The sequence below is a fragment of the Carassius auratus genome, chromosome 38 (assembly GCF_003368295.1).
Source record: "Carassius auratus strain Wakin chromosome 38, ASM336829v1, whole genome shotgun sequence".
Taxonomy (NCBI): Eukaryota; Metazoa; Chordata; class Actinopteri; order Cypriniformes; family Cyprinidae; genus Carassius; species Carassius auratus.
Window position 1 is genome coordinate 11,529,785 of NC_039280.1, and position 25,411 is coordinate 11,555,195.

The window sequence follows — 25,411 nt, forward strand, 5'->3', positions numbered from 1 at the left end:
CGTCTCTGCAAAGACAAACTTTCAAAACTGTTTTGATATGTAATTCCATCTCAGGTCGACACAAGAGCACACTGATCTTACACATACTGGCATTTTGCGTTGACGCCATGTCTTTTTGCACAATTCTGAATCTGTTTAGAAACATTCAACAAACAAAGCAACAGTCTATGGAATATAAAAGCCGTTTCTACTTCAGAGTAAAAAATAAAAAAGGAAACTGTGAATTATTGTATAAAATAGGCCACACTGTGAGATGTAATCTCACCATTTATTTTTTTTACGCTGAGACAAACAGGTTTCCAGTAATGGAAGCGTGTATGTTTGTGTATGCACACAATGACAATTTATTATTGGCTTTTTTATTTAGCAAAAATCTGGTACATATCTGTACCCAATCTAAAAAACAAACAAAAAAAAAATTTCATTGCACCAAAGTACATTCAACTGGCATCTCTCAGGACAGTGAAAGAGCTTATGTGAAAAATCTACTGCCATTCAGTACAGTGCAATATGAATATACAGCTGCTACAGTGATACAGCATGATTAATGACTTCTGTTTGATGGTAATACTTCACACATACTCTCAAACATTCTGTGGTCCAAATATATGAAAAAAAGAAAACCAACCAAGCACCATCTTTCTAGACAATTTTAAGAAACACAGCTAATCAAATGTGTCAGTAGTGGTGTCTAAAAAAATAAAAAACATCCCAAATGGTCTAACAATAAGGAAGCCCGACTCCCAACTGTTCTGATTGGTCAGATATTTTCTGTACAAATCCTTTTTTTATGTGATTTATGTCTGTTAGTAAACATTTGTTTTAAATAAATATCAAAATCAAATTCATTAAAATTATTCATATAGTGCTATATGAACATATCAGCATCTGTGCATTGGAAAATACAAAGATTGTTACATACTGAGAATAAGCGAATTACATAAAGCAATAGTGTGTTGCAGATGAGCAAGTTCTCCATGTCTTCTCACATATTTCTATATAGAATACAAAAAAAGGGAGAGATTGAGAGAAAGAGAGACAGAGTATCTTACTGAACATAAACAAAGCATGCATTTAATGTTTTAGATTGCTCTCAGCACTGTTATGTCTATAAAGTGACTCCAAACAACATCCAATACATACATCAGATGTAATCTTTCACCGCGCTACACACCTAAACTAAAGACTCTCGCAGTGGCTGGCCAGAGAAGAGCTGTTGAACTCGTGTCAGCACAAACAAGAAGTTCTTTTACACAGAGCAGTGTCCTCTTACCGGCCCACATGGCTTTACTTACAGGGCAGTGTGATTTACTGTGGCTCTCCCTCCAGCTATTCAGCCCTCTTCAAGTCCTCACAGGTTATTATTGTAGACGGCATAATTTTAAGTCATTTTTTAGTCTGGGTGTCCGACTGTTTGAATTTAAGACGTTTATTATAAGCTGACTGTTTTCTGTATTGGTAGTGTTTATATGAATACTCGTCACAGTCTGTTGTCAGTACACTCTCAGAAAAAAAAATGTAAAAAAAAAAGGTACAGAAGCTGTCAATGAAGCAGTACTTTTTTTTTTCTTTGTACCTCATTTACTCCTAAAAGGTGCTTATTAGCGCTTTGAAGGTACACATTAGTTCTTCAAGTGTACCTGTGATCTAAATTGTACACATTAGCACCTTTTTAAAAGGTTCCACACCAGTGACAACTTTTATACCTTTTTTCTGAAAGTGTATGATCTGCTCATATAAAAGCACGGTACGCTGAACTGGTGTGGTAATTATGTAGAACATTAGCATTTAACTGATGCACCACACCGGGTTTGACATAAAGAACAGAATTGCAGAGTTACAAATATGTTGACATGGCTGTGATTACTTTTATCATCTAAAACTATAGCGCCACCTAGTGGTCTGGCAAATTTAGCTAATTTTTACTCAAACAAAATTATTATGAATAACCTCAATGTTTTATCGTACCCCAAGACTTGCATCTATAAATATTACATTTAAATCATATACCAGATCCTTAACAGTCAAGTAATGAAACAAACCATGTAGCAGTTCTGTTGCATTATAAGAGAAGGGCAAGCCATTTTCAAAACGGTAATAATAATAATAATAATAATAATAATAATAGTCAAGTGCTCCGAATACCTGTCTGCAGCCTCACATGCAAACATGGCGATCTCGATTTCTTAATAAAGTGTCATTTAATTTCATACTAGTCTAGTTCAGTTTTAGTGTGCTTTAAACCTGTGTTCTCTGTGCACTGGCTACTGGATTTAAATGCAAGTTACACTTATATTCATATTATATAACCATATGAAACTGAAGTTAAAGAAATTAAAAGTCAAATTAATTTATTTAATCATTACTACAGAGAAGATAGGTTGGATCTGATACCATGCTGTCAGTGGTAACAGGTGAATAATGCAGCAGGGAGGGTGAAAAGATGTTAAAGCAATTGAATGATGAAGACAAAAAATAAGATATATGAAACATGCAGATGCACATGGATTAGAGACAGAAATAAAGAAAAAGATAATATTCAACTTAAAGATCAGTTCATTTTATTTGACTTTGTACCCACTTGTATGTAAATAGTATATTTACATAGGTAGTATGAACAATAAAATAAAATTCTTTTTTTTATCCTTTTTTTGCACATAGCACTCTCATTTTCACAGATTATTTAGTTAATTAGCATAACAGTATTTAGGCTTTGAACCTTCTAAAATGCAGGACGGTCAAAGAAAAAAAAAAAACCTTGAAAGACTAAATGTACTGGCCTTAAAAGGGGAAAATATATAATAAATCAAATACATTTCAATTAGCTTAAGCAGTAAATGAGGTTCCAAGGGCAATTACATCAATAGATTTACTCTCTTCCAGCTGTGCTCACTTATATGTGCACATGCACCATCTGTTATGAATGAATCTGAAAACTCTTTTTAAAATTGCTAAACAAAACACAAATAAGCAAGGTATCTTTATACTTTTCCGCAATATTCTCACTTCGTCCCCTCTACCACTTAAAAAATTCAAGTGTACGTTTCCTCAAAATATCTCTCGGTGTGCAATCAGACATTACATGCATCTTTCTGAGTCTAGATCAACACGCCAAAAAATAAAGCTCTCAATAATTATAGTGCAATTACACGTCAGCATAAAATACTTGAACATTCATGGACTTTTTCTAGCAAACGGTAAATTAATACTAATTCATGAAAATATTTGAAGGCTTAAATGCCATTACTGTACTTGGAGACTTCTATAGGTAAGTTACCGACAACTCACCCAGAAATGAAAATTCTGTCAACATTTACCCACCCTCATGTGGTTATAAACATTTATGACTTATTTTCTCTTGAATGGAAAAGAGCAGCATGAACATTCTGTTAAACATATAATTTTGTGTTCTACATAAAAAAAAAAAGAAAATCTTTAATTTCTGGGTGAACTATTCTTTTAAGGGACACAATGTGAAATAGGCACCCAGACTCTCGGTCAGCGTTTTGAGGTTAGACATGCTGGTCCCTCACTATGACATGTTTAGGGTTCAGATGATGTATTTCCTGCCTTATGTGCCCTGTGAAACTATGCTAGCCTAGTGTGCGAGTCTCATGCTGATGGACACATTCCAGTTACTGTAGGTACTCTGTTACGAGACGAACTGCTGCCACTATCTCCATGTAAGGAGAGAGGGATGATCCAGGTCACATAAAGACTGTAGGCTGAGCTGTACCCGGATTCTGTCTGCACTGAGCTCCATCTTTTCCCTTTTAGGTTCCCAGCACATACAGACATCCACAAACACACTTCATCTATCATTAGCCCAAGCTAGCTAACAGAGACGGATATTTCCTGCTAGTAAACAATGCAAATACTAGCAATGATATACAGCTATATTATCTCAAGTTAATCCCTTGAGTTTACTTTGGACAAGGGATTTCAATTACTGAAGACCACAATGTAAATGTGATGCTGAAATCAATTCAAGATAGGAGCGAAATAAATCAAATTAGTCTCAGCCACCATCTTCAAGTCCGTGCAGAAGCTACAAAGCCGCAGTGCTTGGTGGCTCGTACATGTGTGAATGAAGCAGAAGATCTGCAACACAGCTTCTTTGGTTATTGAAAAAACTTGAGAGTGATATCAACATCTTCTGAGTGAAATTCAAGAATCTCAAAGATTTAACTGAAAAATAAAACTGCAACAGAATAAAACTGGACGAGTAGTGGAATGATGGTGACAGGTGATGTGATGTGCAAAGAGAGGAGATGTCCTCAGATCACAGGAAATTACATCACCGCCAGGGTGTTAAATCATGAGAAAAAAGTTGGTAAGTTTTTGCATCTTACAGCTGAAGTGCGCCATTTCTGTTACACTAAGATAGCTCCACCCCAAACTCCTGTTATTGGTCGCGCTGATGTTATAATGACCAGCTCAACAAAGCAGCTCAAACAAACAGTCCGTTTTGTGCCAGAAATGACACATTTCACCTTTAAGAGGGTCTTTTTTGAGAATAAATTAACGCATTTTCTTTCGGTGCCTCACACATGACTAATAAACGATAGGATGGCCATGAATTAAGAAATCGTTCACACATTTTAATTCGTTCTTACTTAGTTAAATTGTACTATTTATCTCCTTCCTTCTAATTTAGTTAAACTTGGGGATTACTTACCTAAATCAAAGGAACACATTTTTAATTCGTGGCCTTCATTTCTATTGTTTTCTGTATGTCATGTGTAGGGCTCCGTAGTGCATCACTTTTTTAATGTTATTAATAAATAAACATCTTAATTCATTAATTATACAACGGTCTTCCTTGAACAAAGCAAAGTTTGTTCTTTGTTCTAAATATACACACACCCGAATCAATAAGGGACGTCAGCACTGTTTTCAGTCTCGCTCTGAAGCTTCTTAACACATATTAATGAACCTGAAAATCTTCAAAAGCTTCAGGATCTTTTCCATTCCCTACATGGAAAGTCTAGTTTTGGATTTTAGCTGCCTGCTCCTTCTCAACCTTCTCTTTGGCTTTCTCTTTCTCCAACAGCTTCTCCTCCTTCTGCAGCATCACCATGATCTCTGCCACCTGGTTGGTGGAGATATCGATGTCCTCCTTATCGATCAGCTCTACCACCTGCCACACAAACACAGACATCAGATAAACATCAACATCAAAATCAAATGCGGACAGGAACAAAACAAGAAAAAAAAAAAAATCAATGAGGGACCAAAGAAGTCCCATCTTGTTACCTTTAAGACGTCATCAATGTCTATCTTGCCATCTTTGTTTTCATCGAGTGCATCTGCGATGCTGAGCAGCTTGTGTTCAGGGATGTTCTGGATCTGCTTCATGACTCCAATGAGCTCGTTGATGCTTATCAGGTTCTCCCTGTAGGACAGGAACAGACTTGATACTTGATAACACAAAGAGTAAGATGGTGGAGGGCGAGGAAGTTAAGTTCACAGATCAACCAATCGCATGCCAAGACAGCCATGCAGGGTTCCCAGAAGAGTTTTTAGAGTCATTAATGAGAAAAGTATTCACTAATCTTATGACTAAATCATACAAGCCTTATTTGCAGAAGACAAAAATCAAGGCCTTGAAATACTTGCAGCACTGAGAACAAGATTTCACAGCACAATCCTGATCACAACTGATTAAATCCACAATAACCAGCATTAAGGAAATGGCAAGCAGACTACTGATGGATTAAAATATTAAATAAAACATAAACACTTCATACCCCCTCATACCTATTTGGTTAAAAAAAATATGGCGTTTATTCCATATTTTTAAGTTAATGTTTTTGATGATGAAAAACAAAAGAAAGGCGATATGTCTCTCCTGTCCTTACCTTGGCAAGTCACTATGTTTCTCAAAGAACAATCTAAAAAGAACAAAAAAAAAGGTTTTTAATTGGACTGGGAACCCTTTTCTTTTGGATCGCGTGCGCAACCTGCTGTTAGGTTGTTCGTCCACCCCCATTTTACAACACCCAGTGTTGACTGCAATATCCCATCATGCATAACTGATGACACACACAGAAACCACCATCAACATCCAACCCAATTCCATACAAACTCATGCAAATCAAGGACTCTTACCCAATTGGCGGTGTGGTCTCACTGTCCATCTGTCCATCTAGAACAATCTTGTCCTTCTCCAGCTCAGTGATGATCTTATCCATTCTGCTAATCATGCGGTTGACCCGCTTCGACAGAAGTTGGCTTGCTTTAGACTCCTCCACCACTTTCTCCTGTCCTGTTCTGGACAGCTCTCGCTTGATCTCCTCTAGGTCCTGTAGAGAAACAGTGGATATCACATGTTTAAATGCTTAGAACAGAAATGAGAATGGCCTGTTGGTTTATGGTCCACACCTCACTGTACTCCTGCACGTCATCCTTCAGGTCCTCCAGCTCCTCTTTCTCTTTGGTGAGGAGATTCTTCTGCTCCTTCAGTTTGGTGCAGGCGTCACTCAGCATGTCAATCTCTTCCTTCGTGATCTCCTCCCCCTGAAAAGATGACACACAGTGTCCATCAACACTTTCTCTAGGGAACACGCAAAACGGGAACCTTTGAATCAGTGGTAAACTTGACATTTTGGTGCGGGTTAGGTGCAAGCTTAGGAAATTGGACAAAATCTAAAACATTTAACTATGGAAATATGCACAAAATGGACGAACATTACCTACTTAATCAGCTTCAGTTATTTTTCCAAATAAAATCACTTATTAATATCATCGATTACAAAGTCTTGTCACTGTTTGATGACTCCTCTTTACTAATGTTCAAGGTACTCATGATTTAAAGTAGTTAAACTACATTTAAGATAAATTCTCAGCTTGCTCTGTTGCAAGATGACACAATGTAACGAAAGCGGCTATGTAATGCTTTGTCAAGGTACATCTTTTTGTCCTGATGCTAGTGTATAAGTTACTCCCCAACTCTGATGCAGAGAGATTAGAGCTAAAGATCTTTGCCCGAACCCGATGGGACCTGCGGGACCCGACGGATTCGGTCGGGTTCGGGCTTAATTTCTATCATCTTACGCGGGCTCGGGCCGCGCTCGGGCTTGCGCTGCGGTTTGAGAGTCAAACGAGCAGTCATGTGATGTGTTTCGATTAACGTGAGAAAGATGCGAAAATGAATGCTGAGCAGGTGTAACGGGAGGCTTGCCTCTGGTGATTACGTTTTGGTTGCACCAGCAACTAAAGCAAACTCTGAGGTGTGGAAAAGTTTTGACCATGCTTATAATGAGAATATTGAGTGAATAATGACGCACCATCAGTGAGCGCAGGAACGCGCTAAAGACATCTACAGTGGATTCAATCATTTTCCTCCACAAAAACATGTAGACCTAGCCTAATCTCTGTGAGTAAAGGTTTTTCAAATGATAACTAAATATTCATTGAGTCTTAAATGCATAATGTTGACAGAGTAGGCCTATTTACGCTAATGTTGGCATTATTCTTTTATTAAATAAAGCAAATCCGGCAGAGCCTTTATCTTAATTTCGATATTGCCAAATACCCATCTTAATTTAAAATTTATCTTAATACATTTTTTTTAAATGACTCGTTTTTATTGGTGCGTTGGTCTATTTATAGGTAAAATGAGCCTATGTCTAGAATGCTGAGATGTTACAATGTCACAGAGGACTTATTTCTTTATTCCAACTTCCAAGTGGTCTAGTCTACGTTAGTTATAAGTAAATTATGTTAAAACATGAATAAATTACTCATTGTCGACAAAAGGCAAAAGAGCTGTGTGCGTGCGCACATTTTAATAATGTCGGGCTGTAAATGGGTTCGGGCTTTAAAAAATCTGTCAATCAAAATGTACTTGTCGGGCTCGGGCCGAAACCTGTCGGGCCTAACTTTTAAGGCCCGATTACAGCTCTAAGAGAGATAAAGAGGTTGCACTTTTATAAGAGGATCAGTCAGAAGAAAGGAAGGTCTTCCATTACAGAAAGGTCACTAAAGCCAACTGAAACACATTGCAGGGCTAATTCAGTGGGTCTCGGAGCAGCATTAGCATTTGCAGCATGTTTCATTTGCAATGCGCTACAGACACATACTCAAAGGAACAGAGTGTTGGGGTGAAGAGGAAAGGAGGATGCAGGTATAACCACACAAAAAGCTTCTGCTCTTTCAAATCACTGTATTAACTCAATATTATGTACATATGACTCCGTAATTATCTTGTGCCTGTTACGGTAAAAATTAAGAAGCCTTACAAGAGTCTAAGTCTAACCCTAGTCAAAAAGTTCTGATGATGAAACTGTAAATGTGGGAAAAGCACAGAGTAAAGTGACTGGGAGAGCAGAGCATCAGTGTGGTGGTCTCCAGATGGAGAGCGGTTCAGCATCTAACCTGAATGCGCAGATACCTCTGCCACTGCTCGAACTGAAGAAATACACACGCAGAATGATACACAACACAGAGAAAACAGAGAAAGAGCAGTTCCCGTGACATGAATGCACAAGATCCCGTTCTACAACACAATCAACTTAGAGGAGTGAATTAGCTGGGACTGTTTTTATTGAATGATTTCAGCTAAAGAAAGTTAAACTTATTCTGATATTTTATGTATTAACAAGTATATCAACACATTGAACAGTATTGGATGTTTCAGATGTTTTCCCAATTCAAGCAGAATGGGCCTATATTTTCATGTTTATAGCCATGACAGAAAATACCTTAAAAGGGTTATAAGACACTTTATAATAGCTTTCATTAACAAATACCATTTTATCAGTAATACACACTATTGTTTCAAAAGTCTGGGATCAGTACGATTTTTTAAATTGCTTTTAACTGCTTTTACACTCACCAAGGTTGCCTTTATTTGATCAAAAACACAGTAATAAAATGTATCGAATATATATATATATATATATATATATATACACACACACACAGTGGGGCTCGAAAGTTTGGGCACCCCTTGCAGAATCTGTGAAAATATGAGTAATTTTAAAAAAAAAATAAGAGAGATCATACTGAATGCATGTTATGTTAGTCCCGCAATTGTCCTTAGTGTAAAAAGATGTATCTCAGAATCATAAAGTCACTGCTGGAAAGATTTATCTGAAGAACGCTGCTCAGTTTAACTGTTCAGAACAAACAAGGGACTCATGCACAACCATCACAAAACAGAAAGACAGTCAAGGATCATCAGGTGACCAGACACAGTACTAAGAACCACGGGTTCCCAAACATTTGAGGGGGTTATTTTAATAATTTCAGCATTTTTTTTGTCTTGTGGACTAAATGTTAATATCTTTTATGTACAATATCTTACTCAGGACTGTACTAAATAAAATATAACATGCATTTAGTATGATCTCTCTTATTTTTTGAAAATTATTCATATTTTCACAGATTCTGCAAGGGGTGCCCAAACTTTCGAGCCCCCCTGTATATATATATATATATATATATATATATATATATATATATATATATATATATATAAATAAATATAAATATATATATTTTTATATATATATATATATATATATATATATATATATATATATATATATATATATATAAAAATAAATAAAAATATATATATTTATATATATATATATATATATATCTATCTATCTATATATATATATATATATATATATATAAAATAAATAAAATATATATATTTATATATATATATATATATATATATATATCTATCTATATATATATATATATATATATATATACATATATATATATACACACAATTTATTTCTCATTCTAATTTGCAGGTTTTGTGCTCAAGAAACATTTCTTAATATAAATGAATACAAAGTTCAAAAGAACAGCACTTTTTGAGCATTATGAATGGCGTTGTCCCTTTTGGTTTAATGCATCATTTCTGAACAACAGAAATATTAATAAAAAACATTTTAAAAACCTACTGACCCCACTGGTTAACAATAATCATTAAAAGTGATTTCATACATCTTCATTCGAGTTCATTTAAATTTAAGTGAAAAACTTTCTCTTGTGAGTAACTGAGTGTATGAGTGAGTGTGTGTATGTGTGTGTGTGTGTGTGTGTGTGTGTGTGTGTGTGTGTCTGTGCGTGTGTGTGTGAGAGAGAGAGAGAGAGAGAGAGAGAGAGAGAGAGAGAGAGAGAGAGAGAGAGATCATCTTACCTTAATGCCCTCTAGCACTGGTGCAGTATCTCGTAGTGTTTCTGAATGGATGGCCACGTCTACACTGGAGAGAGCATGCTCTGCATCCACCCGTCGTTCTGCTTCCATCTCCACCACCTCAGCCTCCTGGAAACACACATACAACCATCCATGAATATTTCAACTACACTACAGATATGACGCAGGAATCACTGTCAGACTGAAAGTGACTAATGACCCGTGCGGCCTGCTCCTTTTCTTTCTCTGCAGCATCCGCCAGTCTCTCCAGCTCCCGCTCTCTGTTTTCCTGCTGGATAGCTGCCTCTTCCTGCAGCGTGGCCTCCAGCTTGGTTTTGTTATCCACTTTAGAGAAGTCCAGCTCTGCCACCTTCACCTGCGCCTCTTTAGTCTGTGAATGCACAAACAAACATCACACTGTCATTACACAAACCAGAAGCACTTGCTACATGTATACAACCATACAGTTTTTAATGAAATGACCATACATAGAATTGTAAATATAATATACATTCTGCAGTACATACCACAATCTCTGGCAGGTTCTGTAGTGTGGTTTTAAGCTGGTCCGCAGGGGACAGCGTGTCTGGCAGGAACATAGCTCGGGACAGCAGCAGCAGAGATGTGGGGATGTGCTGATTGAGGTGAAGCTCCAACCACTGACATGATCAGAAACGTGAAATACATGATGACAAGACATATTACTAGGAAGTAATCATTGAAGAGGTGAAAAGCATGCGTTACCTGTTTAAGCTGCTCTCTGAGTCTCTCCTCCGTCACCCCCAGAGCTCTCATCCCTCTCACACGACACGCTGCCTGCAGCTCATTCACATTCAGACTGTCCACTCCTTCCTCTGCTATCAGCTGTCATTCACACACACACAGATGCAAAGACATCAGCTAGGACTCATCAATTCATGAAATTCATAGAAATTCAATTCATAGAAATTCATGATAATTGTAATTTGCACTGAAATCTTATGCTGTGAGTAGTTTTTTTATATTTTAATAATATCATAATATAATAAATTATATAGTAATATAATATTTTATTATTATCATACTATAATATATACAGTAAATATACACATCTATAATTTCCTCAAATATATGAGGACTTGCTGAGCATAGATACTTCTTTCAAAACAATTTTCTAAATTGGAATAGTAAACTAAAAACTGCATTTTGTGATGTGCAATCAAACTTGGAAAATTATTTCATGTTCAATTAAATATATATATTAATAATAACAAATTAATAATAAATAAAATAATATAAAAAAACATACTGTTATAAATAAGAAAATGCAAAAACACAATCTCGTTTGAGTAAAGACAAGTTCTAACCTTGTCGTCTGCACGGATGGCTCTGAGTTTCATGATGAGCTGAAAGCGCAAGAAATTGTTGGTGCCGATGGACTGCAGCTCCAGAAGCTTGCACAGAGCCACCAGCTGCGGCCGTGTCAGGTTATCTAAAGTCAGTTCATCTTCAAACAGCTTAGAGAAACGTATGATCTGCTCATTACTGGGTCTTTCTCCCGAGTCACGGATCTGAGAGAGAAGAGGAAAGGGAAGAGAGAGAAAACTCTCATTCATGGTGCTTATGAGTAAGCAGTCATAAGCATCACCACATGGGGGCAATACAGCCCTGTGTTTTGATCACTTGGCCAGCAGTAGTGTTGGTTTTTCAGGATGAGTTCTGAGCAAGTGTGACTATGATCTACCTTCTGAAAGAAAGTGGAGAACTCCTCGGTAACGTTGCCTTTGGCTGCTTTGTTTCTTAGTGCAATCTCCTCAATTGTGTCCTGCAAGAACTTGGCCATCTCTAACTTCACTCTCAGCTCCTTCTTTAGTCTTTCCTCCTGCAAAACACAAAGACAGTGTGTGTGTGTGTGTGAGAGAGAGAGAGAGAGAGAGAGAGAGAGAGAGAGAGAGAGAGAGAAAGAGAGAGAGAGAGAGAGAGTGTGTGTGTGTGTGTGTGTGTGAGAGAGAGAGAGAGAGAGAGAGAGAGAGAGGAGAGAGAGAGAGAAAGAGAGAGAGAGAGAGAGAGTGTGTGTGTGTGTGTGTGTGTGAGAGAGAGAGAGAGAGAGAGATGATATGAGGTCAAATAGGTCTGGTACAAGTATTGTATAATTAGATGCATAAGAGGTGTTACTAGGACAGAAAAACAAGGTCTTTGCAGATTAAACCTCAAAAGGTCAGCTTACCTTTTTGGACTGTGTCTCAAAGGTGGACGGCAACATGTTAGGGAAAAGTTTCAGTGCAACAGGAAGCAGAAACTCCATAAATGGAACGATGATAAAGACCAGAAAGGGCAGAAGCCGGAAGACATCTGCACACGTCCTCAGGAACTGCAATTAACATGACATAAGCAGTGATGTCAGCAGATTGCTGCTTTGGTGATGAAATGCAAGTATTGATCAGTGGTGGAAATCTAATCTCTAGAACTAAAAATGAAGTACAACCCCTGAAATCCAGGTCATGAAGTGCTAAGAACTGACTCTACAGAGTGTTCTGGTCTGTCAGGACTACATAAGAGAGTAAAATTAGAGCTCAAATCCAGCCGAGAGGTGAAAAGAGTCAAGAGTCAAGGTTCTTTCTAAAACGTTTCCTATCTACTGTTTGGGTAAAGAACCTCATATCCCAGAAAAAAAAGAAAAGAAAAAAGTGAGTGAGCAGAGACTCACTAAGCTATCAGTGCATCCCCTCCACATGGCAAAAACTGACTTTCTGAATCACCCCATTTCTAATATATAGTTGATAAAACATCATGAATTCAGAAAATGAGAGGTTAGATAACAAAGGGGCTTCATCTTTATAAGAGGGGTCCCTTCTCCCCTTATTCCACCTGTGTGCCAGCGCTCCTATAGGGAAGAATTTAAACCAAGCGGGCCTGAAAGGAGCCTTTGTGTTTGGCCCATTGACATGTAGAGAGAGAGAGAAAGCACGAGGGGGAGAGAGGAGGAAAACAGGGAGGCCTGGAGGGGGAAATATTCAGGGACGAGTGAGTGGGATGGAGAGTGGAGGCATTCCAAAGGAAGTGGCCGGGAGAGAGCAGGACAGAGGGCTTGGGAAGGGGGTTGATGACTGACATCAAAAGCTAAAGGAACCCACGCTGTGCGAGGCCAGCTGTGAATAGGCAGGATTAAGGATGGAGTAGGTCAGAAGAATAGCGAGAGTGAGGTGCGACAGATGCTAGCTGAGGCAGAGGCATTAGCATACCTCGCAATGCTAATGTTGACAGAGCTCACAACATTAAGAAATCCTCAGTAAGCTCTTGATAACAACTAACCTTGACTACCAAAACACGAGCGCTAGACAAACCGAAGACGTTTTTGGACAAAATGCTATGGGGAATAAATCTCCCATTAATTATAGTATTTAACTTAATAGGCAATATACAATTAATAATAAAATAGTATTTTTTTTTGTTTAATATTTTAACTTAGTAGTGGCATCAATTATAATAATAATTATTATATTTTATGGCCATACACATATATAGTCTGATATAATTTTTGACAGAAGACTAAAAAATGTGCAGACCTACAAACAAGTTCATAAATTAGAAAACCTGATTTTACGGTTGTGTTTCTATCTCTGTGGCTTCATGTAACTGTCACCAGAGTAAAACCAAACATCACTCTTCTCAGGACTATTGCCATGACTTTGGAAAAATGATAGGAGTAATGTAGTGGATAATGTTGGGCATTAATATCCTAGCAACCCAAGGACGGACAGAGAGTGACAGAGTTGACTGTGACACAAAGCCTGAGCAATTTCCAGTACGAACTGACTTAGAACTCAATGGAGGCCTCCAACGGTTATAGATTATATGCGTCACTAAAGTGTCACTTTACAACAGGCTGAGTCACGCAACTGTCTGAGAATTTGAGGTTTGGAAAGTATTAGCACTGTGCTAACAGAGACAATCCTCTAATACACTGTGTGATAGCTGCCATCTGCTGTGTATAGAATACAGAAGACCAATAACCTTGTATTTACACTACCAAGTTTGGGGTCGCTAATATATTGTTATATTGGTCTCTTATGCTCACCAAGGCAGCATTTATTGGAAAAATACAATGCATCTGTCATATACTGAAAAATTCTTACAATTTAATGTAGTCTTTTTTTCTTTTTTTTTTATATTTAAAAATGTAAGTTATTCCTATGAAGTTAAAGCTGACTTTTTAGCATCATTACTCTAGTCTTAAGTGCCACACGATCTTTCAGAAATCATTTTAATATGCTGATTGGCATATTAAGAAACATTTCTTACAATTAATGCTGAAAACATTGTTTGGGGGATTCTTTGATTAATAGAAACTTTTTTTATTTTATTTTTATAAGCATTTATTTGAAATATAAATATTTTTGAAATACTTTTTAAAATAATAAAATTGTATAATATAAGTAATCCTGAAACATTTTAATGGTAGTTGATAACCGTAGATTTTGAAAGTACCTCTTACAACAAAAAGTGAGCTATGTTGCTTTCTGTGGGGAAAAACAAACCATGGCCATGCAGCTGTGGCTGATGGGATGTTCTTCTTGGTGGTTTCTAACTGAAGTCAAAATGTTTTGATGTAGGTATGTTTTTTTTTCACCAATTTATTGTTCGCCAAAAGAAATTTGTTCAATCACTTAATGAAGGCAATATAAAGCTAATGCACTAGACCCCAACTAACCTATCTTTTACTTCTGTCCTAAGGACAACATTTCTCAGCTGGGCATCACTTTACATGAGTCAGCCTGGACTAGTGGCCAACTACAGGGACTTTCGCACAGCAGGAACCATTTCATAGAACCAGAACTAATTGTGAAACTACCCACTTATTGGTGTTTTAACACCACCAGAATTGGGTGTGATTTTAGTACTGGACTGCCTTTTTTGAGAACCAAATTAGCTCCTACTCCGGAGCAGGGTCTAACCAGTATATCTGGTACTACCCGTGACATAAGCATACAGTGATTGGCCAAACGCATTCGAAAACGCCCTCACCTGCCATGATTTCAAACACTGTGTAAACATTGTCAACTTATTTCTCAAGTATGGAGAACAGCGATAGATGAACGGACGCTGAATATTGAATATTGAAATTTAAATTGCGATTATAGAAAATTAATGAATGAATGGGATTAAATATTGAATGGAATTAAATATTGAATGGTAAATATCAAATGATTGAATGGGCCCATACTAAAATGTAATTTTATATAGAAGAGTTTTATATAAAATGGACTTAATGGATTTTTTATCATAAAGGCCTCAGGAATCCCATGTGAGCTAGTTAAAGTGTCTTGGGTCTCCCTGGACTCCTGATTTGCAGGGTAATCTTTAATGGCTGTTCCATGAAGACTCAGCATGGCACTAATTTAAATCATTAAGCTTCAGAAGAGATCCAGTCAGACTTTATAGGACTAGGATTAAACTACGGAAGAATGCTAACCACCCATCCCAAATCCTACTATGCACAACTTAATTACGTTACACTGGGTTAAATCCATAGGTAATTGACAGACATAAGCAATGACTGCTCAACTGACAACACCAGAGCAGTACAATGTAAATAAACATTTCTATACAAAAAAATAACTATATGTACAGACCCAAGTTTCAAGCTATTGATGGGTGTCTGGGAGGATTTACGGCAAATTCTAACCTTTTGTAAATCTACCTACATAGTATTGCAATGAAAGGACAAAGGTGTGTGCGGTCTACTTTCTTATTACCAAATCTCAGTGCAATCATGTTGTCATTGACTCTTTAAGATAATTTTATTATGTGGTCTCAGCATTGAGGGACGTTCACACTGACAACGCAGAGTTGAGCAGAGTTCAACTTCTGTTTAAAAACTGGCAATTCTAATCTGACTGGCAACTTCAGGAGTCAGGGTACAGTTATTTATCATAAACTTATCAGAACAGAGGAATACTGCTTGGAAAGGTTCAATCCTATCAAAACTCTAGTCATAAAAATGGCTATCCCTCAGACATTGCAGAACAGTGTTTTTCACACTCCTGATGCCAAGTACCCCTATGAAACCAAAATAGTACAAAAAATGCACGCAATAAGGTCTGTTTGCGCTCAACTTTGCCTAGGCAAATATTACCTATTAAAGCCACAGCAGAACTGTTGTGCGTCTCCAAACCACACAATTTCTGAATGAATCCACATTTTGAATGAATCGGTTGAACCAATAATTCAATGGTCCATTCAAAAAGAGAGCCATTTACTTCACTTCTGAATGATTCAGCTGTTTGAACGAATCAAAATAATCACCACACTGACTAAGTTTACATGGACATCAAAAATCGAATTATTTACCTTATTCTAAATAAAACATTATTATTATTAAGGGGTTTACACGAGTTGCTTTTAATTTATTCCTTTCACGTTCCTGCTTTACATGTTATAGTGTTGGACTTTAAATGAAATCTACTTTTGATTTTCAACGTTGACATTCAGACTGATAACTTCCGTGCACAGATTCAGCAGATTTGTCACAGGACGCGTGATATGACATCATATGATATATTCTTAATCAGATTATTGTCTTAATCATGTTAAAATCTGAATATTGTTGTACAAGTAAATGCACTGATTGTTTAAGAAAAAAATAATAATAATCACTTGACAGCCCTAGCCTTTACCTGTCTCCTCTCTCGGCGTGACAGAATGTGTCCATTCAGCACCCTCCACAGCATCCGTACCGTAATAGTCGTATCCATCCATAGTAGGCGGAACCCGTGATAGTAATGCTTCACCTCATCAATCACACGTTGACGTATTGTCCGTCTCACAGGCTCATCATCTACCGTCGGGCTGTACACTGGTCCACCCTCCTCAAGCTTTATATTCCGATCCTTCAGTGAACGTAAAGAACGTTCTACCTTCGAATCATCATGGAGACGGCCTGTAGTATGTAGCCATCGGACTTGGGTGTTCTGTGGCCAGGCTAGCGTACTGGGGTTCGTGGAGTGGGTGTGGATAGGCAGGGCAGGGTCAGGTACTAAGATGGCACAGTACAGACGAGGTGATCCGGACAAGCGGCGCTGAAGTGCTGAGGAATTGTCAAGGTACAGGACAGATGCTGCATGGGGCCAGACACCGCCTCCAAGAACACCACAACTGCTGAAAAACAGACGTCATGCATCAGCCTAAACAAGCTTTATATAAAGATCCAATTTGAAAGAATAAAAAAAGAAAGAGTTTTGAAAGTAAGTCTCTTATGCTCACCAAGGCTACATCAATTTGATCAACAATACAGTAAAACAGAAGTATTGTGAAATATTATTACAATTTAATATAACTGTTTACTATTTTAATATATTATAAAATTAAAAGAAATTTCTTGTGATGGGAAAGCTGAATTTTCAGTAGCCATTAATAATAGTCAGAAATCATTCTAATATGCTGATTTGATGATCAGGTAACATTTCTTATAATCAATGTTGAAAAATTTGTGATGATAAGTTATTTTTTTACAATTTGGATGGTAGTATTAACTCCCACAGTATGTATGAATTATACTTTTCTCCAAATAGATTCAGATAAAAATGAGAATCATGTCAGTGACCCAGATACAATTATATTTTCAGTTCCATTTACCTGTTTGTGGCCAACCGCAGCGCAGTGCAGTTAAAGCATGTGCTTTCTGATAACTTTCCTGAAAGAGATTCAGAGTAAAGAAAATATAACATTAGATAACATACAGCACACTTATGAGCCCACCATGAAGAAGGATGGACCAACAGAGTAATGCAATATAGCTCCAGGAACACCATGTGCAGACATCTGAGCATGATTTTAAAAAAATGTAAAAAAGAAAACATGATATGATATAACATAAGGGGTCATGGAGAGTGCTACAGGCTCGAGGCCAGCACAGGATCACGGAAAAGGACAGAGAAAATACCTGATCCCATGCCAGTGTTGCATACAAAGACAGGGGAACATATAAATCACTGCCAAGAGAACTGACACACATATGAAGGTGTGTAAGGTCCCAGCAGTGTTGAATAAGTTACTCTAAAAAAAGTAATTAATTACAAGTAGTTTTATAATTACATCTTCAACGGTGTAGTTAGATTACTGTACAAATTACTCTCTCCAAAAGGTATTTAATTTATTATTACAATTACTATGGGATATAAATGCTATATCAACCCTGAAAAGTTAATGATACAAGGAATGACATGAAACGGTTCTTTTAATTCTTTCCAGTAACTTCTTATATTATTCTGGTCAGACTTTAGAGTAGGGTCCAATTCTCACTAACTAATTATTGACTAGGATGTCTGACTCAATATACTCCTTATTACTTATTAGTACTTAGTAAAGTAGTTGTTAAGTTTAAGAATTGGGTAGGATTAAGGATTTAGAATAAGGTCTTGGAGATTAAGACATTAATATGTGCTTTTTTACTAATAATAAACAGCCAAAGTCCCAGTAGGATTTGTGCTAATAAACAACAAATTAATAGTGACAATTGGACACTGAAGTGTTACCAATATTCTTATTAACTCACCAAAGTATTTAAAGTGAGAAGGGTACATAAAAAGCATGCATTTTAAGGTTCGACTTTACATTTCTATGTGAATTCCACTATTGCATTGTGTATAAATATTCTAAAATCATCACAGTATTAAGTTTAATTGCATAATAAGTATCTGTAATTAAATTACAGATAATAGTAATTAAGTAATTAAACAGTATTTAATTACTTAGTAAGTTTCATTTTGGGCGACCTATCCCTTTAAGAGACATTAACTTTGACAAATTCGAAAAATACATTTTCTAAAAGCTTTTTCTCACTCTCAAGTTTTTGAAAACCCCCTTTTTAAAGCTCTTGCTTAATTAAACCCCCTAAATATGACTTAATACCTAAAAACACAATAACATTTTTACATGGAGTGGAGTTAGGAAGTAATATGCAACTAACGCAATCATCTAATGCTGTTATGTCATGGAATGTGCCGCCACATAATACATTACTAATGTCAAGTTGAAACTGTACCTGCCTACATGCTTAAACAAATGCTTGAATATGACTCATTCCTTTATCCACCTAGTCAAAGCATTTTGTCATGTCCATTGCACATTGGCACATAGTGAATCTGGCAACATTGCTATTTACTTTTGTGTTTGTGGATCTGTTATGACACAACCTCCATACAGGTTACATCAGGACACAGACCTCACACAAAAACACTGCAATTGATGCAGTGAAGAGTTTACATTGCTCACATTTTTTTACATGGATGGATGAAACATTAGCATTCCCAGTGGATCTTCCCCCTCTAAGGTATATGACTAATTACAAGTACTGCTTATGTTAAACTACAGTTAAATAAGACCACCCACTGCAGCTGTCTGTCAGATGTTCAAGCATAATATTTAACTGGTAATAATGACCCTCAGAAGCACTCTCCACATCTGCGGCAACAAACTCAGATTCACAAGGATGTCTTACTCATAGTAAAGTTAGCTACAGCTCTTCAGGAGCAAGAACAGGGTAAATATCCCAGTTCCTAGAAACCACCAGACTTGAAGTGAATCGCCTGTTGAAATGGATCACAAGAAACCAATAACATATCTTCTGATTTTTGGTATTTTCTGTACTGATCTCGGGTTAGTATCTACAGAATTGTTTTAAACGCTGTAAAAATGTCCTAAACACAGGGTTGAACGTGCTATATTTTCTGTTGACAGTTAATTAAACAGTGTAATTAAATTCATTTTTAAGCCACGGTTCCTTTTCAACAAATAACCCACTGTAAACCAGACTTTTGCTTGTTCAACAGGACAATCAAAATATGAATTATGTACTTTTTGTTGTTTTTTTAAAACATAAAACATTTTATCCTGTCCCAGTTTAAATAGCAGATAAAACATTTTACAAAGCTCTTGATTTTTTGAGTTTCTGAATCAGGGCCTATTCTAGGCATGCGAATTAGGCACCTCCAATTATAGGGGGCGCCAATGAGCATCATAATCTATGTTAACGTAATGACACAAAACAAAAAAGACAACAAAACAGGTAACATTTAAGCAGCTGAATATAACCATTAGAATTGCCATTAGAATGTTTTTAAACCTTTAACAGTTTAACCATTATTTAGTGTGTACTGAAAAAATGTATTTTTAAAAATGATTGTAGCATCATAATAGTGAAAGTGTTTGGTGCGCTACCGTAACCAAATTAAACCATTTAAATAATCATGTCATTATCCTAATCAAAATCATACAACACCAATATGGATTTTCCTATAGGGCACCAAAATAGATGGAAACGTCCCCATTCTGAATAGTTGTCCAACACGTGTTGCATCAGGTTTGATTTCTATGATGCAAAATAGCAGTACTTCTTGTGTGTCACAAAGTGTGATGTGTTAGGTTTAAAGCAGAAGTGAACATTAGATTTTAAAGATCTCTTTAACTAAGAAAAGTAAAGGAGTGGACTATAAATGCAGGATGTCCTTAAAATGTAACTTCAGGAAACTCCCTTATCTGGAGTAAGCCAGTAAAGCTATTCTCACCCATTCTGACTGTATCCCACACATGCACTTAAGCCCACAGTTTCCCTTTCCCTGAAATACAGCAATCCATCAAACATGACTTTCTCCTGAACCATTTCCCTCTCCAGTACACCATGCAATCTCTGAATTACATACACTTACGGTCTCGTGATTCTCTGATTTATCCACTCAGAGACAATAGGACAAGTCCTGACTCCATAATTAATCCATTCTCATCCCACTTCCCTTCAGTACTATGGTTTAGGACCTTAGCTCCAATGCCCAGGTGAAGCCTAATCTGGGTAATGCTTGCCATAATGTTTGCAACACATGTAAGACCCTTGGCCCAGTGCAGTCTAATCCTGTTGATGCCAGGATGTTCGTATGGGAAGATAAACACTTTCTACTTTCACTCTCTATATTTAGCTCTGTAGGATGTCTGGACTCACATCTCGAGGTCAGTCTACGGCTGGTAGATGGCCTGAGACATCCTCTTGTACATTTCCTCGTGTTTGCAAATAGAATCCAAAGCTCTCTGAACAGAAGATTAGAGGATGCACTCTTCAAAATAAAGGTTCCAAAAGGGAGATTTTAAGGCAAATGCCATAAAAGCAGCATTTTTAGTTCACTAAAAAAAAAAAGCCTTCAGAAACTTTTTCCACTGTGAATAACCATCTGCAATGGAAATGGAATGGTTTTATGGATGCCAAATGTTATTCATGGAACCATAGAGGCCAATAAAGAACCTTTATTTTTTTAAGAACGTAGAATTTATAAATAAATAAATGTATAAAACGTATACATTTAAAATAAACAGCCTGCGTAAAATGATGAAATGTTTAAAGAACCTGAACTTTCATGGGTGTTGTCTAAGCTCCTTGAAGGGTGGTGGAAAAAAACTAACAACTTTGTGGTCACAAATCTTTTCTGTTTTAGGATGCAATGTAAAGTACTCAAGTGCACCAGTTTCAGGGTGTGTCCAGGAGAGAAATGAAGAAAGAGACATCACATGAGGGTGGGCTCAACAAATGTTTTACTCTACATGCTGCTTCAGATTTCTTCTAAGTAACTGTAATTATTGAATCTAATGCTAGGGAGTAGGTGGTTAAAAGGTGCAGGTCAGGACGTACTGTAGTTTTGACAAAATTTAAATTGTTTTATAGTAATGTGCTGAGTCAAGTACAAGTAAGCAAGGAAGCAATTCATAGACTGACTTTTCTAAACACTTCAATGCTTTCGCAACATCGCTCTGTTTGTTAAAGCAATTCAACCAAGACGTTCAATAATATAATCCCATTCTCAATCATTGCTGTAAGTGCCATGTGACTTGGAGCCACAGGGAAATTTAATTTTTAAATGCTGACTGGCTGAAGAACACACTACAGGCCTAAACCCTTTACTAGAACGTCCAAAAGGAAATAGACAAATTTTATATCTAATACTTAATTGTAACTACACACTTTTTGACCCTTTTGGCCTGGCATGTCATGTTCTGGCAAAATATAAAAAAACATAATAATAATAAAAGTTCATGCAAGGCTCATGGGGCTGTCTATTCCTTATGAAACATTCTCACTGATAGCTTCTGACTCCGTCAGCATTCAGGCAGCAGTCTTATCAGAGGTAGCAGTCCCTCTGAGAGAGAGATAGCACAGCCGGAGTGAAACTAAGTCTACAAAGTCCCTCAGATGTATGTATTTATGTAAATAAGCTTTGTTTAACTGATTCCCTGATCTCCATATATAATATGTCGGTCAACTCCAATCAAAATATACACAGGAAAAACCTTTTGGCTTCATTACAAAAGTTCAACAGGTGCCATTTGTTGAAAACAACAGATCCTCACAAACTCTGACTGCTATTGGCAGGACACATCAGGCGTCCTTCTCTCTCATGTTATTTGCCTGTGCCAAGTCACAGTCTGTGCTGGTCTAATTTAACCAGCTTGGTTAAAGCCTGTGGATTTAGCTAGTGTCCAGATAAGAAAACCCAATGTTTGGCAAGTGACAATGTAGGTTAAGACTTCAGTGCATATTTCTCAGTCAACTCTTCTTTGAATATTTTTTGTGCATGTAGTGTCAAGTGTCAACCGCTCACACATTCAGTCATCTGAATAATCATTTAGTTTGTTAACAGTCAGTGTTGTCATGCTCATAAGACTAAATGTAATGAAAGCTATTCATGAGAGCATTTGTTCACCTAACAATGCATATTCTGATCAGACCTCTAATTTACAGTCTGTCAAGCAGAGCTGCGGTTAATCATTTGCCAGAACACACCGCTTCAGGCTACAGCTTCAAGAAAGAAAGTCCACACATGGGAGTTACTGGGGTTTCTCAGGAAGCACTTCAAGTATATTTTGAAATCAATTAGAGATTGTGGCAGCAATGTTGTGGTTGAGAAATTATGCAAATGGTTTATTTTATTTTGACAAGTTATAAGGCCATCGCCGCTTGCTACAGTTGGTTTTATAACCATTTACTTGTGCTGTGTAATTTCCTTTATTTACTTAAAGAAACGAAAAATGAACAATGTACGACTGAATTGTTTTTCCTATTAAGTATTACTTACATGTATTAAGTTATCATGGTTGCACGAAAATTGGTTAGATTAATATATGAAATATGTATAATGGTAATGGAAATATGGAAATAATGGAATCTTTCAAATTTGTTTACAACACACAATGTTGCAGTATGGTTCAATTTCATTAAAAAATCTGATGTTATGCTTGGTATTCATTTTAAATGTTTCTGTCTCTGAAGAAAGAACATTTAATGGCGTGCTCGAGGCAAAAGCACACAAGACATTATGAGGTTTGTTCGTGAAATAATTTATTTCTCAAGGACTGACTTATGTTTTTATATTCACTGACTGACACATCTCCATTTTGCTCTCCTGTTTAAGAAACTTAATATGTTTTCAAGTAGACTCAAATCCTGAGCAAAACCAGGTCTGTTGTAAATTGTACTTGACAGTACAATTTTTTTTTAAATAAACACAACTGCTTCAAATTTTGCACTTTCACTATGGGTATGTGTAATATACACTGCCGAGCAAAATATATATCGACATATCATTTAGGATGGACTTTCATACTTACATACATATATATACATATATATATATATATATATATATACACACACGCACATTTAATATTTCTATATATAAATACACATTATCATGTTTTTCTAAGACAGGTTAATAAAGCAGCAGTCATTACTGTCCTCAGACAACCTGCAGTACACACAAGGCTATGAGCTTCTGTTATCCAGCCTGGGCAAACCATGACGGGCTAAAACGATAAATTACACAGATTATGGCTATTCAAAACATAAGAAACACGTGAGCCAATTTTCAAACTTTTAAAGACATTTATTTCGCCACACCTGCTACTGCTGTTCATCTCTGGAATTCAGCTTCAAAGAAGCGGTCCATAATTAAACAAAACGCAAACGTTTCTTCAAAAGTGTGGAAACGACTCGCGTGTTGACCATAACAATTAGCTGACAACCCAACCAGCGCTAAACAACAGTTACAGCTCTATTATTTTCCAGAACTGACTTCACTTACAGTAACAGAGCGTGATGACACAAAAGCACAAGCACGTGTGTCACGGACACGCGCGCGGTTACACTCTACTGGACGCATCCCTCACACATTTAGCACATGAAAACGTTTAAGTCTAGGTTCTATCTTATTATGACTGATTCAATCTGTGAGTCTGTACAGATAGCTTGTTAGCTAATCATTTAAGCCTCTCATTTCACCAGTCGTTCAATAATCTTGTGGACCAGGTTTGCGAGCTAAGAGGCTAGGTCGTGAACTCTAGTGTCTCTTTTCATAAGACATTTAAAGTAACGTTACACATGACAGGTCTGAACATGTCCGGTTTGAATAATACAGCAAACGTATCAAGGGAATATTAAATTCAAAATTAAAGGCCTTGTGGGCTTTGCTATATAAATAAAACTGGTCACAGTACGGCTAACGTTATATCAGTACGATGAATGTAACGTTACCGCATTTTGACAGTTCATAGGACTAACGTTAGCTGTTAGTTTCAATAGGTACACCAAGGCAGAGAGAATTACGATATTAACCATTCAAATCGTAGTACTAATCACATAATAATCCATCTCCTGTAATAAACAATGAATAGTATTACCTTTTCTGAATTCGTTCTTTAATGACTTAGATGTTTTCAGTAAATGAGTCCGAGATCTGGTGAGCAAAATCGATGCCATTCTGTTCCCGTCTGTGTGGATGAAAATGCGTCAAACGTTAATGTAAGATTTACAGTAACGCTGAGTGGACGTAAAGAGGTAATACACTGTGATTTATCAGCTATCCACAGAAATCATAGTCCCTAGCTCTTTGCTCATGCCCTTGTACCCTCCTCGGTGAATCAAGCGATGTGTTTGCAAGCGTTCGCCATCTGCTTCCGTCTTCCTGTGGTTGAGCTCAGCCGCCAGGGGGCGTGCTGCACCCGCTGTGATGAAGGTCACGGCGTCAGGCCTTCATTCATAGCGATTGATACATTTTCTTCTAGAAACCGAAATTAAAAAGGGTATAAACTGCGTTTGAAACATTTTAATTGTTTGTGAACCCTGGCCAATGAGGTTTGTATTGAGGCTACTTTTCTCAGATCTCCGAATAAAAGCTAGCAAACTGCTTCACTGGTCTGTTTATTGTAGCATGGTGAACATAAAAAATGCCA

At 36.9% G+C, this 25,411-nt stretch overlaps 1 protein-coding gene across 7 annotated transcripts; it reads right to left on the reverse strand.

Annotated features, from left to right (window-relative positions):
- Window positions 1–314: 314 nt before the first annotated feature.
- letm1 (leucine zipper-EF-hand containing transmembrane protein 1) lies at window positions 315–25,220 on the reverse strand. Of its 7 annotated transcripts, none has more exons than XM_026224101.1 (16): window positions 24,860–25,220; window positions 17,780–17,837; window positions 16,822–17,299; window positions 12,372–12,515; window positions 11,889–12,026; window positions 11,512–11,715; window positions 10,910–11,029; window positions 10,693–10,824; window positions 10,386–10,556; window positions 10,169–10,294; window positions 8,380–8,412; window positions 6,385–6,519; window positions 6,112–6,305; window positions 5,862–5,894; window positions 5,257–5,395; window positions 315–5,140 (listed from the first exon to the last, which is right to left on the reverse strand). In XM_026224101.1, exons 1-16 carry the CDS (start codon window positions 24,936–24,938, stop codon window positions 4,988–4,990), a joined length of 2,337 nt encoding a protein of 778 aa, XP_026079886.1. In that variant the 5' UTR covers window positions 24,939–25,220; the 3' UTR covers window positions 315–4,987. The 7 variants fall into 7 exon arrangements, with proteins under 7 accessions (XP_026079886.1, XP_026079885.1, XP_026079888.1 ...); XM_026224100.1 differs by having other exon boundaries at window positions 16,822–17,302; window positions 24,860–25,219; XM_026224103.1 differs by lacking the exon at window positions 5,862–5,894 and having other exon boundaries at window positions 16,822–17,302; window positions 24,860–25,213.
- Window positions 25,221–25,411: the final 191 nt, after the last annotated feature.

Excerpts from the sequence above, each read along its gene's own strand:
- letm1 (XM_026224100.1), bottom strand. The coding sequence starts at position 24,938 with ATGGCATCGATTTTGCTCACCAGATCTCGGACTCATTTACTGAAAACA. Across the intron at positions 11,716-11,888 it reads TCTCCACTTTCTTTCAGAAG|ATCCGTGACTCGGGAGAAAG; the intron begins GTAGATCATAGT and ends CTTCTCTCTCAG. Across the intron at positions 6,520-8,379 it reads AGAGGTATCTGCGCATTCAG|GGGGAGGAGATCACGAAGGA; the intron begins GTTAGATGCTGA and ends TCATCTTTTCAG.